General features: G+C 41.6%; 2 protein-coding genes across 3 annotated transcripts in view; one reads left to right on the top strand and one right to left on the bottom strand.

Annotated features, from left to right (window-relative positions):
- Positions 1-20,991, top strand: part of IGLON5 (IgLON family member 5) — an 859,278-nt gene that overhangs the window by 692,600 nt on the left and 145,687 nt on the right. The gene's annotated exons all lie outside the window — the stretch shown is intronic.
- On the bottom strand, positions 1,743-19,461 carry LOC141110476 (cell adhesion molecule CEACAM6-like). 2 transcript variants are annotated; one of them, XM_073601835.1, is made up of 7 exons: positions 19,295-19,461; positions 17,143-17,457; positions 13,842-14,165; positions 7,869-8,147; positions 5,335-5,613; positions 4,152-4,264; positions 1,743-1,974 (listed from the first exon to the last, which is right to left on the bottom strand). In XM_073601835.1, exons 1-6 carry the CDS (start codon positions 19,338-19,340, stop codon positions 4,188-4,190), a joined length of 1,320 nt encoding a protein of 439 aa, XP_073457936.1. In that variant the 5' UTR covers positions 19,341-19,461; the 3' UTR covers positions 1,743-1,974; positions 4,152-4,187. The 2 variants fall into 2 exon arrangements, with proteins under 2 accessions (XP_073457936.1, XP_073457935.1); XM_073601834.1 differs by having other exon boundaries at positions 1,743-2,768; positions 19,295-19,460.

The following is a 20,991-nucleotide window of genomic DNA, read 5'->3' as shown; positions in this document are numbered from 1 at the left end:
TGTGAGGACTTAGTGTTGTGGCACCAGCACTACTATAACCAAAGGCCCAATTTTTCTGGCCCTGTTCAACAGGGGCATGTAATTACAATTCTTGATCTAATATTTCACAGCAGGGCCCTGTGAGGGCTTACAATGTTGAGGCCACAACAACACCTAAGGCCCAAATTTCTGCTGAGTATATAGGGCAGGCCCCTACTTTCAAACATCCAACTTACAAACGACTCCTACTTGCAAACGGAAGGAGACAACAGGAAGTGAGATAAAATCTACCCCATAGGAAGGGAAATTCTCTCCTGTATAAGTTAATATGGGAAAAACTTTTCTCCTTTCCACTGATGCTTTATCACCAATCCTTGTTTCACTAAAAACCCCAAATTTTCAAAAAACATTTGTTATTGGAACAAAAAGTGAGGTGAAATCTTCTGAAGAGGAGCATAGACAGCAAATCAAATGTCACAGGGGGTGATAACCGTTCCCTATGTTTTCCAAAAAGCTTAAAAACAGGCTGGAGCTACACTAAAGTGTACCAGTTCAAAATTACAAACAGATTCTACTTAACAACAAACCTACAGTCCCTGTCTTGTTTGCACCGCCTGTATACTGCTGTTCAGAGTATATAGGGCCTTGGGGCCCCACGCCTTTCCTTTTTTTTAATTTGGATGCGGGGTTCCCCTTAATTTCCATACAAGACCCAAAGTGCCTGGTAATGGACTGGGGGGTACCCATGTCGTTTGTCTCACTAATTTTCATCCATATTGCCAGGACCCAACATTACAAATAAAGCCACAAGCAGTTTTAAATGACTTTTTTTCCTTTAAAAATGTAATTTTGTGCACGGGAAACACGCACCACTTTACAGGCATACTATAGACAACCCCCAGGTACGATATTTAAAGGAATATTTCACTTTTTTTTTTTTTTTTTTTTTTTTTTTACTTTAAGCATCATTAAAATCACTGCTCCCGAAAAACGGACGTTTTTAAAACTTTTTTTTGCATTGATACATGTCCCTTGGGGCAGGACCCGGGTCCCCAAACCCTTTTTAGGACAATACCATGCAAATTAGCCTTTAAAATGAGCACTTTTTATTTCGAACGTTCGAGTCCCACAGACGTCAATGGGGTTCTAACGTTCGTGCGAATTTTCGGTCCGTTCGCAGGTTCTGGTGCGAACCGAACCAGGGGGTGTTCGGCTCATCCCTACCCAGACCCTATATTGTTTATAAAGATATTAAAAAGTAAGGGTCTCAAACCCTCTCAGGCTGCATTGAAGGCAATGGTGAGGCTGCTGCACTGAAGGCAATGGTGAGGCTGCTGCATTGATGGCAATGGTGAGGCTGCTGCATTGATGGCAATGGTGAGGCTGCTGCATTGATGACAATGGTGAGGCTGCTGCATTGATGGCAATGGTGAGTTTGCTGCATCGATGACAATGGTGAGGCTGCATTGATGGCACTTGTGAGGCTGCAGATGGGCATTGATCAAGCTGCATTGATGGCAATGGTCAGGCTGCAGATGGGCACTTATTTAAAATGTAGTTTTTTTTCCTGAAACTTCCCTCTTAAAATGAATGTGCGTGTTATACGCCTGTGCGTGTTATACGCCGATAAATACGGTAACTGGAATTTGTCTCCATTTCCGGGAGTAGAGGGAAATGTCACACATTAGCAATCGTCACATAGTGACTCTTAACTTTTCTCTCCCGCACAACCATTATTCATTAGAAGACGACTCTGGTTTCGATTTACGAAGGGCAAAAATATTTTATTTATTTACTTAGACAAAAAATTACAGCAAGGGGAAAAAATATTTTATTTTCATATTTTTCTTGTCCATCAGTCACCATCTTCAAGGATCAGTCCAATGCAGACAAGATGAATCCATTGCTGTCTTATATCCTCTCACATACTCCAGATGCGCTAATCTTCTATTTTTTTCTAGTTCCTTCCCGGACATGCAATCTCTTCTTTCTGCACTGTGATAATTGTATTATGGTTAAAGTATACTTAATGCAAAAACTTTTTTTTTTTTTTGGTGTGGATAGAACAGGTAAGGGTTTTAACCCCCTGCCTGTTATTTATTACAATCCTTGTGACCTTAAGGAGGATCTCATTTTCTGAAGACACAACAGAAGTTATGAGATAATCTCTCCAAAGGAGGATATCTCCACTCTCTCAATCTTCTCCAGTATAGACATCCTTATTGGAAGAGTTCCCCTCTCCACCTCCTGTTCTGGTGACAATTATAACAGCCCATTCACACCCATCTGATTTATCGACAGATGCCTTTTCTATTTAAGCCAATGGGAACTCATTACAAGGTGCAGCAATGTGAGCTGCTGTTTTTTTTGCATTTCGATTCAGTTTCATTGACACCTGGAACAAACACAGATAAGTACATATGAGCCCTAAGACTTAGTATTTTTCCACCAGTTTCTGTCCTGGTGGAGATGAGAAAAAATAAAAAAGATAACTCAAAAGGAACCGACATTGGGGCAAAGCCTGGCAGAGGTTCATGAGACCCACATTCACACAGAGACAGGTGGACTGCGTTGTTGCAAAGATCTCTCCACTAGAATGCAGAGTAGATTAGTAGCAGGTAAATGGTCTGACTGGAGGTAAATTAATTCTTTAAGGGTTGGACACAGAGACATGTGCAGTTGGTAGCTAATAGAGGCTTAGGAAGGAAGCAGTGGTGATCAGGATAGCATTGTCAGGTAGGAGCCCTCTTCTCTGGTTTATTCAGTGCACGAAAGATTTTTCCAGAAACCTATAAATTAAGAAAAAAATTGTATTCACCAAAGATATTGTATGGATGTGTCTATTTTCTTTTAATTCCATTCCATAAACACACCTGTAGTTTATTCAGAGTTGTGTGTCTGTATGATTGTCACAGAATGAATTCTTCCCAGACTGACTTAAATAGTTTCCATACTGTTACAGGAAAATTTAATTGCAAGCTCCTAGGGGAGACTGATGTGAATGGTCTATGTACTGTCACAAGGAAATGAGTATGAAAGATCCTCAGGGCTGGAGATTAATATGAATGGTTTGTACTTTCACAAGGAAAGCAGAATGCAAGATCCTCGGGGGTGGAGACTGATATGAATGGTCTATGTACTGTCACATGGAAATATGTATGAAAGCTCCTCAGGGATGGAGATTGATGTGAATGGTTTGTGTACTTTTACAAAATAAAAATGCAAGCTCTTCTGGGGTGAAGACTGATATGACTAGTCTCTGTATTATTACAAGGAAATGAGAATGCAAGCTCCTCAGGGTGGAGACTGATATGCATTGCCTGTGTACTGTTACAAGGAAATAAAATCCGAGATCATCAAGGGTGGAGAAGAACATTTTCTACTCCCAATGGCCACATCCTGGTCTCCCTAAGGTCTGAACAACCGTAAAGTGGTCCTTTCTTTAGAAATTTTGGAGACTCCTGGTCTATGGGGTTGATTCACTAAAATTGGAGATTGCAAAAACACGTGAAGCTCTGCATAGAAACCAATCAGCTTCCAGTTTTTTGGGTTTTTTTTGTCAAAGCTTAACTGAAAAAGCTAGAAGTTAGAAGCTGATTGTATACCATGCACAGCCGCACCAGGTTTTGCACTCTCCAGTTTTAGTAAATCAACCCCTATGTATTGTTAATGGGTATGAGAATGTAAGCTTCTCTAGGGTGGACACTGAGGTGATTGGTCTGTGTGCTCCATTTCAATAGAATTGGTTGGTGCTGAATAATTCAATAAAATAAAGTACTAGGAAATCAAACAAAATTACCAAGATTTAAAACATTCACATTTTAATGTGTTATGAAAAATCGATCATGCAGTGGTTATGGGATCTCTAAAACCGGAGATCTGAGTTCTTCCAGCTCCACCCATCTGTTTCAGCCATCACCAGGGCTTAGAATTCCCACCATAGGATCTCCATATCATAGAAAATGCGGTAGGATATGTCGACTGTCCTTGATCAGCTTTGTAACCATTAGAAAAAGAGGAGAACTAACAACTCAGTTGTAAGATCTTATGTGGTCATGAAGAGGTAGTAGAGGCAGCCAAAGGGGACTTCCAGCAACAAGCCTAAACCCAAAGCTGTTTTTACTTGTGGGTGGTCTCAGCCTTTAAGGGTTGCAACACCAAGATATGCTTACCTGTCTGCCATCATAGGCGTTTTCCAGGGCAAACAATCAGTGGGCAAGCAGAATTCCTCCCAGTAGAGGAATTATCATCATGCTATATGTGCTGGTGGCACGGAGTGTGGCATCTAAATAGGGAGAAGAAAAGGATTATTCAAGTAACTTGGATGACTGAGTTTTTAGTTCATTTAGAAATATGTCAGGTTTTGTATATGTTCGACTTGAAGGTGTTTTTTTTTTTTTTTTTTTTTAAAGGTCACATCACATGTACATTTGTTCTGTGTAGAAAACATTATCGGGCTATTTCCTGTGCTATTCAAATGTTTTTCATTAATTAAAAAAAGAAAATGCCACATTTGGCCACTTGATGGTAATTTCCTAAGATACGTTGTGCTACCTAGTGGCCAAATGTGGTATTGCTTTAAATTAAGGAAAATCATTCAACCACAGGAAATGGCCTAATAAAAAAAAAAATTCTGCCCCATTCGCACAGAAATTTTTTTACATGCACCATCACTGGGTGCACTGGTATTCAATTTTGTCTTTAAATGCATCCTTTAGAGTCTGCTAAGCTGCATTTTTCTATATTAAACTGCAGCCATTTTTTTTTCCTTTTTATTTTTGTGTAAAGAGGTTAGGGGTTAGAACCTCTGTCTGTCTCTGCTGGGTGTATTTCCCTTCACTGTCCTGGTGATCATACAGGAAGTGAGGGCAAATCTCCCCAATAGGGATCCTGACAGAAGTAAATGCAGTATAGATCTGGCGGAATTGCTGGCCCTTCCCTGCTGTATTCAAAATTTTGAACAATTTGTGAAAAGCCAGCAGAGTTGGATCCGGTGCACTCGGTAATCAGTAACAGAATAGGTCAGACAAGCCCCTCCCCTTCTCTCCTGTACAAGCCTGTTTGGGTAAGCTTGTGCTGAGGGGTGTGGCTGTTACTCAGCTCTGCTAGTAGAGCACCGGAGTGTGAGGGCAGGAAGCAGCATTTTCACAGAGACAAAAAGGTCTTTTAGGACCAGAAAATATCAGTCACAAAGCACAACATGCCGGGGATAGAAGACTATACAGATGTTAAATAGTGTGAGACTTCATTTGAGCTAGAAGATTTCTATCTTGTGTCTACTGGCAGCCTCAGGTCAGCACCTGTAAAACTCTGACATGTCCATGGCTGATTAAATTGTGTTTTACTATTACTTACAAGAGACGGTGAGATCTAGAGACCCAGAACCCCAGTAGGCTGCGCTGGATACATTGCAGATATAGAGTCCATTGAACGTCCTGTCGGGTCGCGTTATCTGGAGAGTCCAATTCCCATCTAACAGACTGTAGGCATTCTTGCTGATCACAGATTGTCCATCCTTCATCCATGTCACCATTTCTGTATAGCCACTAGAGGAGCTACATCCTAAATTTACAAAGGCCGCACCCTCATTCACCTTCTGGGGTGATTGTATCACTGTAACATTCACCACCGGGTCTGTCAGACAAGAGGGAAAATGTATTTATAATTAATTTTTAAAATGTTAATGGTTTCATTGCAGCTTTTTTATTCTTTTTTTTATTGCACTCAATGACCCTATTGGTGGAAAATGTAGCTTTTTTCCCCCTATCCCTGGGACAGAAGGGCAGGACATTTAGGCAGTTTGGGGATGTAAACCCCAAAAAATGTAAATTTTATGAAAAAACATTTGCTAATAAAATTTTACTAAAAATGTGTTTTGTGGCAGTCAGTGTCCTCATTGGAGATTCTCCATCATTGTCGGCTCCTTCAGGAAGTAGGGAAAATCTCTGCAATGGGGTCACAGATCTGCTGTGACGGACTCACAGGGGCTATTGGAGGGGACTGCAGGCTAGCCTCTTGCCTACTGACTATGGGTCCTGACTTATAAGGAAATTCTACTCTTTGGGAGGTGTGTGCCTGAGGGAGCCTTGGAGTAATGTTAATTTTAGATTCAATTCCATGTCTCCCCAAAACGCACAGACTCTGGGAACTAGAGGACCCATATACACTTGGAGTCTCCAGGCCCAAACCACCTATGTCAGCTTCAGACTGTGAGACTCATAGCAAAAGTTATTATAATCAGCAAGCCGGCTGGTGGTCTCCTGCTATTGTCTGTTTATTGAGGTGTTATGTGTTTTCTGCTAAACATGTCTCTCCCATTGTTAATTGGGACACCTATTGTTTCTGTCTGTCTGATTACTCACAACTTTGTCTGGATGGGCATTGAATGACCTAGGCTGGTTTAAGTGACCAGTTAATTATCTCATGTTAATTGTATTTCTGTATACAAGTTCCTTTGCATACGATAATGTGATCAGGCTCATCTGACCTGGTGTACTATAAATTATGTGTCTGAGTTTCAATAAAGAGTCACACCTTCCCCTTAGTGTTTAAGGACAAGCTATAATGTGGAGTTTTAAAGCTGAACTCCAGAGATGACATGGGGCTTATATGGGGCCAGCTTGGAACAATGTAAGAATGCATATGTGATGTTGGATTGGCCTCTGTGAAAGTCATAAATCATTGTAGTAGCCCAAGCTACTACAGTGATCGCCACTCTCTTCTAGGTGCTGTGTGGCTTGCCTTTTTTGCACATTGACCACAGAGGGGTGCTCACTCGGCACCACTGCCACTTGGAGAACTCCTTGCATTTCTTTTCATTGATTACAAAGCATTCCCTGATTGGACACAGTAAAGATCATGAAGTCACCACTCCTCCTCTTTACCTCATCCAATCTGAGAATGCTTTGTAATCAATGAAAAAAATGCAAGGAGTTCTCTAAAGGGCACCTGTACTGAATGAGTGACCCCTTGTGTTCATTATGCAGAAGGACAGCTGCTGGGCACAGCACCTGGTGGACTGCAGGCCTTACTGTAGTAGCTTGAGGTACCACAGTGATTTACACCTTCTCGCAAGGTGCATGTGGCTTGCCTGCCACTAGATGGCTCTGTTGCTATTATGGTAGGTAGGTAAGGTAAGAGAAAAGTTGTACGCGAGTATTGGCTCCTCTTTTAGTTAAATCTCTTCAAATCGTGGCAAAAACGCACTACTACTTTTCTGCAGCCTCTCCATTGAAGTCTATTGAACCAAAAAAGTAAAAAAAAAAACACTTTTTTTTTGCGTTTTAAAAAAGTCCCTGACCCTTTCCAAAAATGCAGTGGCTGAAAAAAGCATTGATGTGAATGCGTCCCATAGGAAACCATGTTAAATGAAATGTAGTGCGTTTCTGCATAAAGCACCAAAAAATGCATAGCTGTAAACCGAACCTAAGAGCGCATGCTGATGGGGTTTTGAGCCTCCAAGGAGGTGACATCACCTGCACCTTCTGTAAGCATTGGAAGCTGGGCTAAGATGTTTGTTATTTTCAATATTATTAATATCAGTGATAATATATACATTAATGCTAAATATGAACATATTAATATTAGTAATAAATAATATCTAAAGACTTGTTAACATTGTTATATATATAGTGTGTGTGTATATGTATATTAGAAAAATGTTTTATTATTATTACTACTAATAATACATGTCACTATTAATAAGGATGTATATTAATTACAATATGATCATTTACATTTCATATTTTTAGCAAACTCCTATTTTTACATGTTTTTTTTTTTAAAGTGGAACTAAACCCAAAAGAGTGTTGGGGGTTACATCACACTGTTAAGAATGTGTATGTTGGAGTCACAGGTGACACAGACCAGACTTTTATGCTACAACTTACCATAGACACGGAGCTGGAGGGAGCCTGAATTCAAGGACACTGCGTTGGATATATTGCAGCTATAATTTCCACTGAACGTCCTGTTGGGTTGCATTATCTGGAGAGTCTGATTCCCATCCAATAGATTGTAGGTGCTGTTATTAAGTATAGACTGCCCATCCTTCATCCATGCCACTGCCTCATTGTAACCACTAGAGGCGCTACAGCTTAGATTTACTGCAGAGGTTTTCTCGCTCACCACCTGGAGCGACTGTTTCACTGTAACATTCCCCACCGGGTCTGTTAAAAAAAAGATATTGTATGATAAAAGATAATGTATTTTATAAATTGAAAAATAACCTCTTCCTTGGGCCTAAAACCAATAGCTAGATATTAGAACCTCCCAGTTGTCAAGAAACAAGGACGCTAATTTGTGTAGAGTTCAGGTTTTCATGCCATCACTCACTGAGAGACTTCCTCCTCCTGTGTTAAAATATGTCCTTGTAATGTATCTGGGGAGCCTGGTGCCTTGGAGGGGTTATGGCTGTTAGAGACCGGCCGCAACCTGAGGATGTAAAGGATTCCACTAACAAAAACTCATCCATTTCACCATTTTCATTGTGCCCACTAAATGCGCTGCACCTCAAGCTCAGTGGAACTTGCAGCACCGATGAATGAAACATACATCATGGATAAACCTACTAGAACAATGGTGGTCAACTTTCTTAATATGGAGGACATCACGTGTGATCCTAACCATCACCAAAGGGCTGCACCTAAATTCAGTGCCCTGCCCATTATCCAGACCCCCTATACTAATGGGGTTTTCTGCCAATCCAGAAGGGTTGATGGGAGCCTCTCCTAAAATGGGCACCCCAAGGTATCTTGCTATTCAAGGTGTCACACATGTCCCATGTCAACTCATGTTCTACTATACACCAAACAGGAGGTCGACACAGGTTAATACACTTTGGTGTGCATTTTAAAGAACATTGTATTGCACATTGTGAAAAATGGGTTCCTCAAATTGGGATTTTAAATGAACCACAAACACCACACTATCCCACTCCATGTGCAAGACCTATATGAGGACCTTAGCCATAGGATAGACTCCTATGCAATTGGCTGGTGATTTTTGGAAGCTTATATATAAAGACTGAGACTGTGTCTACCACCGACACGATACACTTTTGGATGATAAATATCCCCTTCTTCTTGAAGTCCCTGCAAATCTGAGATATGTTGCAGTCAAATCTATTGGCTGATTGCACTCCCTTTAAGTGCTTATTGTGCCACATGTGAATTATCATCGGTCAATGACATTCTGTCCGGTATCCATGCGTGGCTCTGACAGATCATTTACTCTCTTAAATTGTTGAGTTATTTCTTTTGTTCGGTGGAATGCTTACAGTTGGGACTTAATCTATATCTTTAGAAGTTTCAAGCCCTTTTAGTCCCTGAAGAAGATCTACACTGTGTGTTTTGAAACGCGTTGGTCGCTCTGTCTGTTGACAGCTTTCGGGCTTCCCTTTCAGTTGGCTTTACATCTGCCCCCAACAATATGTGTTTGTTTTTATCATCTTGAATTTTTTGTTATTTATGTCAATTTTCTTATATATTTCAATAAATTTGTAATTTTTTACGATTTACTGTTTGTGGTCCGTTTAAAATCCCAATTTGAGGAACCCATTTTTCAATATATGTATTCTGGATGTGGTCCACAAACTGCATAGTCAGCTATCTGTGGCAAACTTTCTTTCTATTGTATTGCACATTAACCCATAGTCAAGAGGAACTGCAGTCTGCTCACGTAATTTGTAATAAAAACATCTTTGCCATTCTGAAGCTTCCCTCCAACCACTTTGCATATTATTTTATATACTCTGTATATATTTGTACTTGCCAAAATGCTGCAGAGTCTGGCTGCATCCATTTTAACTGTGGGCAGCTGAAGCTGCTGCCTGTCCACTTCCTGAATTTACACAGACACAAAGAGGCACAGCTCCAGCTCTGCAGTTCTCATTGGCCCTCTTATGACTTATCCCCCCTTCCCTTCCTGGCAAACTCACGAGAGAGAGCTGTAAATGATGTCATAAGCCTAGGCTAATGACCAGACAAGAAACACGAAGTGGGCTGTATAAGATATTTACTGGCAGAAAAAAATGTTTTACTATCCAAAGTTAAAACCACAAGGGCAGAAGATTTAATAGATGGAAAGTTGAAGAAATGACTGAAGTTTTGCTTTAATGTACAATGATGTGCTTTTCAATGCATTTATACTGATTTCTGGTACAATAATTTGTATTGGTGCACATGAAAAATTATAAAGCCACTGGTCACCCATGCAGGGCGATCACAAGAGAGCATATCATAGCTCCCCGCGATTTATACCTCTTCCCAAAGATCACGTTTTTTTATCCATTTTTTTTGTCTGTATGTTGGCAGGTGCAGTTAGTTTGCCTGCCACTAGGGGGCTGTGTTCCCATTATAGTATGGTATGGGAAAGCTCTAAATGGGTGTTAGGTTCCCCTTCTTAGTCATGGATGTAGTTAGTGCCCATATAAATGCCAAATGTGGGAGAGGCCTAGAGAAGTCAGGGCATGGGAGCTGTAGACCCCGGAGCGTCATGTAGTCTCCTACAGAGCTGATCTAAAGGGCCCTTTGCAGGGCTTAAGTCCCAAGCTAGGTGGAACAGCATTTTATAAATAGTGGGGGAAAGTTGGGAAATAAATGCCATCTGGGATCATGCCTAGCTGCACAGAGCCATAGAGGCATATTGGGAAGAGACTGGTATACTATAGAAGGCATCTTGATCCTACACCATGATGGGAGCTACAGTAGGGACGGAAAGTATTCAGACCCCCTTATATTTTTCACTCTTTGTTATATTGCAGCCATTTGCTAAAATCATTTAAGTTCATTTTTTTCCTCATTAATGTACACACAGCACCCCATATTGACAGAAAAACACAGAATTGTTGACATTTTTGCAGATTTATTAAAAAAGAAAAACTGAAATATCACATGGTCCTAAGTATTCAGACCCTTTGCTCAGTATTTAGTAGAAGCTCCTTTTGATCTAATACAGCCAGGAGTCTTTTTGGGAAAGATGCAACAAGTTTTTCACACCTGGATTTGGGGATCCTCTGCCATTCCTCCTTGCAGATCCTCTCCAGTTCTGTCAGGTTGGATGGTAAACGTTGGTGGACGGCCATTTTTAGGTCTCTCCAGAGATGCTCAATTGGGTTTAAGTCAGGGCTCTGGCTGGGCCATTCAAGAACAGTCACAGAGTTGTTGTGAAGCCGCTCCTTCATTATTTTAGCTGTGTGCTTAGGGTCATTGTCTTGTTGGAAGGTAAACCTTCGGCCCAGTCTGAGGTCCTGAGCACTCTGGAGAAGGTTTTCATCCAGGATATCCCTGTACTTGGCCGCATTCATCTTTCCCTCGATTGCAACCAGTTGTCCTGTCCCTGCAGCTTAAACCCCCCCCCCCCTAGCATGATGCTGCCACCACCATGCTTCACTGTTGGGACTGTATTGGACAGGTGATGAGCAGTGCCTGGTTTTCTCCACACATACCGCTTAGAATTAAGGCCAAAAAGTTCTATGTTGGTCTCATCAGACCAGAGAATCTTATTTCTCACCATCTTGGAGTCCTTCAGGTGTTTTTTAGCAAACTCCATGCGGGCTTTCATGTGTCTTGCACTGAGGAGAGGCTTCCGTCGGGCCACTCTGCCATAAAGCCCCGACTGGGGGAGGGCTGCAGTAATGGTTGACTTTCTACAACTTTCTCCCATCTCCCGACTGCATCTCTGGAGCTCAGCCACAGTGATCTTTGGGTTCTTTTTTACCTCTCTCACCAAGGCTCTTCTGCCCCGATAGCTCAGTTTGGCTGGACGGCCAGCTCTAGGAAGGGTTCTGGTCATCCCAAACGTCTTCCATTTAAGGATTATGGAGGCCACTGTGCTCTTAGGAACCTTAAGTGCAGCAGAATTTTTTTGTAACCTTGGCCAGATCTGTGCCTTGCCACAATTCTGTCTCTGAGCTCTTCAGGCAGTTCCTTTGACTTCATGATTCTCATTTGCTCTGACATGCAATGTGAGCTGTAAGGTCTTATATAGACAGGTGTATGGCTTTCCTAATCAAGTCCTATCAATATAATCAAACACAGCTGGACTCAAATGAAGGTGTAGAACCATCTCAAGGATGATCAGAAGAAATGGACAGCACCTGAGTTAGATATATGAGTGTCACAGCAAAGGGTCTGAATACTTAGGACCATGTGATATTTCAGTTTTTCTTTTTTAATAAATTTGCAAAAATGTCAACAATTCTGTGTTTTTCTGTCAATATGGGGTGCTGTGTGTACATTAATGAGGAAAAAAAATGAACTTAAATGATTTTAGCAAATGGCTGCAATATAACAAAGAGTGAAAAATGTAAGGGGGTCTAAATACTTTCCATCCCCACTGTAAATGCTGTGGCCGGCCATAGACTGATCGAATCTCAGCTGGCTTAGCAGGAAACTGGCCGAGATGCAAAGGGAAAATAACTTCTAAGATGTTTGCTTTGTGTTCTGCACAGAAATGACAACTACATAATATCTACTCTGGGGATTCCGTTCGGCACAGAAGAATTCTGATAGTATGTCAAAGGTGATATCAGATGTCACGTAAATCTTTATGAAGTTACTGTAAAGTGTGGAAAATGCATTCCTTATTCCTAAAGCCTATGGGGGGGGGTGTCGAGAGCGGGTCTATGGCCAGGAGTATGACACAATATGGCGGAGGGTTCCATCAACAATAGGTAGGTAATTGTTCTATCCAAGAAGAAGCGGGACAGGGATTTGTGCAATTTGGCACTAGCATCTAGCCAATTGTAGACCCCCTTACTGGTAGAAGAAACCAAAAATGGCAGAAAGCCTCAAGAGTCTTTCAGATAATGATCTGTGGAATTGCTTTGAACGTTGGCAGCATTGTATGCAGGGCCGTCTTTAATATTGATTGGACCCTGGGCAAAAATTTTCTTGGGGCCCCCTATGCAGTTTTGCTCTCCACCTGCTCTGAGACAGCAGTTAGACTCAAAATCAGTTTACTGAATCAGATCAGACAGTGATTGTGATTGGTGGCCAAAGGTTACAGTGTATCATTACCGCTCACTGACTGGTTGCTAGAAGTTACAGCACACATTTCGGCTCACTGATTAGTTGCTAGAGGTTACAGCACATGATTTCTGCTTGTTGATTGGTTGGTAGAGATTACTGTACATCAATACTGCTCACTGATTGGTTACTGCACATCATTACTGCTTACTGATTGATTGCTAGAGGTTACAGCACATCCCCTCACTGGCTGCACACCATGGACTGGACCTTGCTCACCTGTGCACCCCAAACTGTAATTCCTTCTCTGCCTACCTCTGCACACCACACACTACCTTCCCCCCACTAATTTGCTTACCTTTGCAGAACAGGCTGATGGTAGGCTTAATGACCACAGTTGTAGGCAGGACTTTCAAGCATGCCCCTTTTATCTCCCCAGTGAGTAGCATTCAGTATAGGTGATGGTGGATTTGACCTCGGGGGGCATGATATACATATGAATACCACCTCTGTTTACATAGAATGCTGCCACTATTTACATATGAATGCCGGTATTTACATGTAAACACAGGGTCTGCAGGTGAGATATCAGGACACAACATGAGACTAAAACCTCAAGGTCTGAGGGAATTTAAACTGGGAAAGTTGGCAAGTATGAGGCAGCTGCTTTGGGCCCCACAACAATGACAGGGCCCAGGGCAGCTGCCCCTTTTGCCCTGCCTTAAAGACGGCCCTGATCGTATGCAAGTGTGTGGCAACTCAGAAGGCAACTATTTTGAAGGTGAATTGTTGTTTTTTTTCTTTTGTTGAATAAAGAGTACAGTCACAGTTATTGTGTCGGACTTTGTGTATGTGTGCATAATATATTCACTCTCAATATAAAGTAACCCTTACCATAGAATTTCACCTGAAATCTCCGTGAGCCGGAGAGAATAGCAGTAGTTGTTATTATTGTTGTTGCTGTCACATTGATAGAATAGGTTCCTGCGTCATCTTTGGTGGTGTTATAAATTAGCAGAGATCCATTTTCTTGGAGGACCATTCGACTTATAATTCTGTCCGAAACGTATTCAAAGCCTTCTATTTTAATGACCAACGGGTTACCATTATAAAACCAAAATATTCCTGATGGGTTACCATCATACCGGATGGTCAGACTTATGTTTGCCCCCGTTCTATATATGCCAGTGTCGGTATTTTGGATTTCCAGGACTCTCTCTGTTAAAACAATGGGTACAGTTAAAGCAGGTGTAAAATAGAAAAAAAAAAAAAAACACCTGTAAGGCAATTGGATAATGTGCAAGTATGCATCGCATATAGGGTTGCCACCTGTCCAGGATTCACCCGGGCAGTTCGGGTTTGGAATCATGCATCCCGGTTTCAGACTGCCTGTAACCCGGACACATTATATAGACTGGACTATGGCTTCCCAGCAGGGTTGGCTGCAGTTGTCTAAGCTGAGACTGGCTGTTACACTCTTAAAGAGGAAGTAAAGAGTCATTATAAATTACTTACCTGAGATCGAAGCCCCCAAAGTGGTCCTCGTTCCCCTCCTCCATCGCTGCCATATCTCCCGGAGTGACTTCCGGGTATCGCGGCTCTGGCACTATGACTGGCCTCAGCCAAGATGACGTAACTCCCGCGAATGCGGGAATCACCACTAAGGGCACGTTTGACGTTAGAAACGCCACGCTCAGTGCGCCTGTGCGCCAATGTCTACGCGCACGCGTCGTAGGCATTGGTTCATGTCTTTTGCAAATATCTCCTAAACCGTGTAGGTAAAAGTGGTCTGTAAGGGTTTACAACCACTTTAAACACCGCCCAAAGCCAGCACTAACAACCCCCCCCCCCCAACACACACACAGACAGGAGAGGAGAGAGGGCTCGATCTGCACCTCTTACCCTCACCGCTACCCCTCTGTGTCTGCCCGCACTCTAATCCCCGGCGCTGTGCCTCAGAAAAGGAAAGTTGGGGATGAAAATTTGAATCCAGCAGCCTCAGATACATCTGGATGAGAGGTGCTGACTGCCAAGGGGTGAGTGAGCTCACCATCCATCACTGTCTGTGACTGAAGTCTCCCCCTTCTCTCTCATGCCTCTGAATAAGTACTAAGGTAAATCAGCATTCTCAGAGCACCCCTTTCATCAGATTTCCCCTTTACACCAGAGGCCACAGTGTTTCCCCTTACATCAGAGTCCTCTCTACACATCAGAGTTCTCAGTGTTCTCCCTTAGATCAGGGTTCCCAGAGCATCCCTCATTGGTGTGGCAGCCTTTTGCATTAGGGTGTGCACCCCAGAGCACAAACACACATGCATGTATATCAGCAGAGCAAGCGGACTGTCTTGGTAGAGCAGAGATTGGTGTCAGGGCACTGGACGGTGTCAGTAGTTTTTTATTTTTATTATTTTTGTATTTTTTTTTTTACAATTTACATTTTTGGATAATCTTTTGCAATATTATTTTTTATGATTTTTTTACTATTTTTTTAGGAGCCCCATTGGGAGGCTTTGGTAAAATATCAAGGGTCTAAACAGACCCCTGATGTCTCACTTTTGAGACAAAGAAAGGGAGTGAGGACAGATACTCCCCAGTCCCTTTCTCTGCAGCCTCAGCTGCACTAGACAGTAAATAAATGAGAAGTGCTCTGTGCGGCTTCCTGTTCATTCACACACTGAAGCATAGGAAACCTAGTTTAGTATGCTGCAATTAAGAATGAACACAGGAGCAATCAGTACAGATCACTCACTGTGTTCATTTAGAAAAGGAAGGGGCCGCTAAATGAAATATTTACTGGTCCTTTCCCCCACTCTCCATTCTGAAAAATCCCCCGCAGCAACCAGCAGGAGATGAGGGAAGCTGGCAGCACTGCAGGGGAGAGACAGGGGGTGCCAGAAAGCAGGGTGAATCGTCATCACATGGGGTAATTAGGGTGTGCCCAGGCACACCCGGCACACCATGTGTGCACACCTATGGCATCCCTTATGTTAGAGGCCCCAGAGTTCTCCCTTACATCAGAGTCTGCAGAGTCCCCCCTTACAGTGAAAGGGAACTCTGCAAGTTCAGATGTAAAAGGGGAACTCTGTGGACTCTGATGTAAAGGGGAACTCTTGTTATTAACTTCATATGATTAGAAATGTTATTTAATAGCAAAATATTTGTATAGTTTATGCTATAAAAAAAAAAAAAATGCTGTGCGCCGCTAAAGTGTTCAGGTTTGACTTGAAGAAAAGGTGGCAACCCTAATCGCATACTTGCACATTATGAAATACTCACCTTGGACCGAAGCCCTCCAGTGCTGGGTTGTCACCCCTGACATGTTCCCCTGGTCTTTTTTCCGGGTTCGCGCACTCCGGCTATGTGACGCAATGACGTTGCTTGCGCGCATGCACGTGGGAGCCCTCAGTTCCAGCGCGAAGATCTGAAGGTCTGGTACGCCGGACCTTCAGAGCGCATGCACCGGTAACGTGCCTGGCTGCATTCAGGGTGAATATCTCTTAAAACGGTGCACGTTTAGGAGATATTCATTTTACCTACAGGTATGCCTTATTATAGGCTTACCTGTAGGTAAAAATCACCAAGCAGGATTTACTACCGCTTTAATGTTTGCCCACCTTTTTGTAAAGAAAAACATAAAATTCTGCAACTGGGGCACAAATAACCAAATATACCTATTGACCACTATTGTAGTTGCATGTTTCATGGTTGCGTGTTCTGTAGTTTCATGTTTCCTATCGGTGTATTCATTGTCTTTACAAAGCTGCTCAGTGATAATATACTGCGTACAGCTACTTCACCCAACGGTCCAGAGATGGTCACCTAACTCTATGTCTATATCTTCATTTTACTTGTTCCAATAGCCAGTTGCACCTTTTGGGTTCTCGTTTTCGTACTTATAATAGAATCATTTGTTTCCTTCATGTTTGCTATAGTTTAGCCTGATGGTAAGCTGAAATAATTGCCTAGGTGCAAATATTAATCAGGGAAGACCTTCTTTTCCCTACCTCACACAAGGAGAGGAAGGTCTGACCATTCAATGCCACTTTAAAGCAGAAGACCTGAATAGTGCAATCCTATAAAATACACCATAAACCTTAAAGGCCAACCCCATCATTTGGACCATAATACAAGCTTCTCCCGTATTTAGTCAAGCATGGTGATTTTAGCCAAGGGAACCAAAGGAGCCAAGACTCACCTCTGACAACCACACTGAAATTAAAAGAGCCAGAATCCCCATTTGTATCAGTAACTCTGACCATGTATTCTCCGGAGTCTTTTGTGGTGGAATTGCTGATAGATAAGTATTTTTCCTGTATAGTCAGCCGATTCTTGTAATTGTCAGCAAACAACTCAGTTCCATCCGTCCATATAGCCATTACACTGCCGTTGCCATATTGCCATATTATCAGTCTGGGAGTTGAGTTGTAGGAAATATTCAGGTTGATGGGATCTCCAGTCAGTACGGTTGGAGAAGCATTTGGACTTGTTATTATCAGGTTTGCTGCATTGCCTGTGAATGGTTGACAAACATAAAATGATCACATGTAATACAATGATATGGGGCCGATCTGCCTTGTTCTGAAGGTGCAATGGGGTGCCATCCAAAATGAACATGTGTGACACAACCCAACCTCATCTGTATGGATGTACCCCTAAGGCCTCATACACAATGGACATTTTAAGGCTGTTGTTGGGAGGCGTCTGGCAGGTTTTTTTTTTTTTTTCTCTGCCTCTAAAAGCCCCTGTATGTTAGTCTGTGTCCGTGCACACATAGGAGATTAGAGGAAGGAAAAAAAAACTGCCTGCATGTTGAGGAGCAGAAAAAAATGATTGACACGTCTAAATGAGTGTTAGCACTAGGCACATTTAGTGCTTGAGTGTTATCTCACTTCATTGGCCATAATTCAATTATTATTCTGGCCAATGATATGAACTAACACCCAATTGCTTGATGTGCCAAAACGCATTTACAAGCGTAAAGCATAAACCTATAGCTTTGAAGTGATATCATTGCTAAGTTTATGGGATTTACATATTCATGTTAATTAGTCAGATTATATTAGCACCAATGTATCAACCTCTGGATTTCTTTTATCTTGTTACAATATCCGCTGTAACCCATTGTACATGAAAGTCTTTCAATAAACAACAAGTTAAAAAAAAAAAAAAAAAAATTAAAATGATTGCATACTACTACTTGGGCCAGTTAGTTTACAATATATTAAGCAGAGAGAAGCTAGGGGGTCACCAATGGCAGCCCCCCATTTTTTAGCATAGCTTTCCTTTATAGGTTAGGGAGTTTTAAAGTGTTTTAAAATGTAAAGTGTAAAAAGAAAATTGATTGGCTTATTCTAGAAACATAATATGCAATCACATATCCAATTAACAAAGTGCAACAGTGCAATTTGAATCAACAGAAATTAATAATAAAAAAAGGGAAAAAAAAAATTTATATATATATATATATATATATATATATATATATATATATATATATATATATATAATTTTTTTTACCTTTTTTTTTTATTATGAATTTCTGTTGATTTGAATTGCACTGTTGCAATTTTTTTTTGTGTAAATCTAAATCTGCGATTTTACAGAAAAAAATTGCAGTTTCATAAAACGATGTATGTGAGATCCATTTTTGTTTTTAGTTTTTTTTCTTATTATTGGTATGTGCAATATTTCACTCAATTATCTTTATCTTTTTGTTCAAACAACTCAATGGAAGGTGAGAGGAGATTTCTCTAAAAAGCCCTCCTAAACAGTTGACACGAGAACAGGGGTCCGCTTTGGAAGACTGCCTCCTCACCCACAGCAACTCTGAGGTAGAGCCTAGAGGACCCCAAAAAGAACCCAGAGGTACATTTAGGGGTCTGGCTAGAGATATTCAAAGAGGATTCACCCTATTGGGCTGCTATGGCTATTATTACGCCATTCCACCAGGAGAAATAGAGAGGGTGAATCCCTCCAGTGGGATGACAGACAGCAAAAAAAAAAACTGATGGGGGTTCTAACCCTTTCCTTCAATATTCAAATCTTTACTTTTACTTAATTTTTTGGCTTTACTTACACTTTAGGTAGAGGAATATGAAGGCTTTAATTGCTGATCAACTTCTGAATTAATGGTCCAAAGACTTTAACAGCTAAAAAGTGACTTACTATATGCTGGACTTTTTGGGGCTCACTAGGTTCTGGGGTCCCGGGCAGCTTTATTATAATCCTTTGTTAGTCCTTTTAAACCACTTTCAGTAGGCAGAAGAAACTTTGTCACTGGTTCAGAAGTATTGTTATAATTTATAGATAACCTTCATACAGTAATGTAAATAGTAAAGGTCACTCACCGTATTGTATGAGAAGGAGGGTGGCAGTCAGGATGGCAAAGCCCATGGTAGGTGGAGGTCGGGGTGGTGGATGATCAGGGGTTCAGAGACGGATCACTCTTGGGTGACCTTGCAGGTAAAAATATCAGGTGTATTTCCTGTAATTGCTGAAGAGGTAGAAGGAAAGAGAAGGGTTAAAGGGGAGGGGTGAGAATAATGTTATTGAATAAAATTCTTGAAATACCAGTATTTTGTAATCTGCAGGCTCTGTTAAAATGATTTTTGCTGATCCTACTATAAGATTGACCAATCCTGTCTCCTAGTTGTGCTCCTGCATTGTAGTGTGCACCCACAGAGGCAACGAAAAGTGGCCAACTGGACACACATTGCACAGGCATGGTCACTTTAAGGTTATCCAGAGCGATGACGTGCAGTCAACGCTGAACCAGGTATATGTAGACAGGAAGGGGCTTCAAAGAGACTGGAGGAGATCAGCAGCACTGAGATTGGGAAAAGAGGATGCAAAAAGGGAAAAAAAGGCAAATACAGTGTCTTAAAGTATTCATACCCCTTGAAATGTTCCACATTTTGTCATGTTACACATAATTGTGAAGTGGAAGGAAAATGATAAATGATTTTCAAAATCTTTTACAAATAAATATGTGAAAAGTGTGGGGTACATTTGTATTCAGCCCCCCTGAGTCAATACTTTGTAGAACCTCCTTTCGCTGCAATTCCAGCTGCAAGTCTTTTTGGGGATGTCTCTACCAGCTTTGCACATCTAGAAAATGACATTTTTGACCATTCTTCTTTACAAAATAGCTCAAGCTCTGTCAGATTGGTTGGAGAGCGTCTGTGGATGTCAGAAACCATGAAATCAGACCGACACCGAGGTACAGTTAAATCACACTTGTTTAATAATAAAAGTAAAAAGAACAAACGTAGTCAAAACATAGCCAAAGTTCCGTAACCGGAACAGATAGTCAGCCAAGCCAGAAGTCAGGGATCAGTGTAGTGGAACAGCAAGCAGGATCTGGAGCCAGAAGGGATGTCAGCAAATCCAGTCTTAAAACAGGAATGCAGGAGATGTTTCTTGTGATGTTGACCAAGGCAAAGGTAGAGATCCTCTGGACTGGATGACTAAAGCTGGCCATACACCTATAGATTATCTGCAGATTTTCTATGGTTAGATGGAAAAAGTGCAACAGATTTCTCCATGTTCCCTAAACTTTGTGGATGGAGGAATCTCCCACTTTTTCCATCTAACCATAGAAAATATGCAGATAATCTATAGGTGTATGGCCAGTTTTAGGTAGGCAGGACTGATGAGCAGGATATCAACAACAGCTGAGTAACTGTGGAGAGAGATGGGAGCTGGCAATTAGCTGACAGCTGAGCGGCCAGCTCAGAGAAGGAAGGGCTGAGCCCAGCCCTGACGGTGAACAGCAATTTTCAAGTCTTGCTACAGATTCTCAATTGAATTTAGGTCTGTACTTTGACTGGGCCATTCTAACACATGAATATGCTTTGATCTAAACCATTCCATTGTAGTTCTGGCTGTATGTTTAGGATCGTTGTCCTGCCAGTCTCAAGTCTTTTGCAGTCTTTTGTCTTTTGCCGGTTTTCTTCTAAGATTTTCCTGTATTTGGCTCCATCCATCTTCCCATCAACTCTGACCAGCTTCCCTGTCCCTGCTGAAGAAAAGCATCCCCACAAAA

This window comes from Aquarana catesbeiana, linkage group LG10 (genome assembly GCF_042186555.1).
Source record: "Aquarana catesbeiana isolate 2022-GZ linkage group LG10, ASM4218655v1, whole genome shotgun sequence".
NCBI classification, from domain to species: domain Eukaryota; kingdom Metazoa; phylum Chordata; class Amphibia; order Anura; family Ranidae; genus Aquarana; species Aquarana catesbeiana.
The sequence above is the reverse complement of the archived record's forward strand: the minus strand, read 5'-3'. Positions and strand labels throughout refer to the sequence as shown.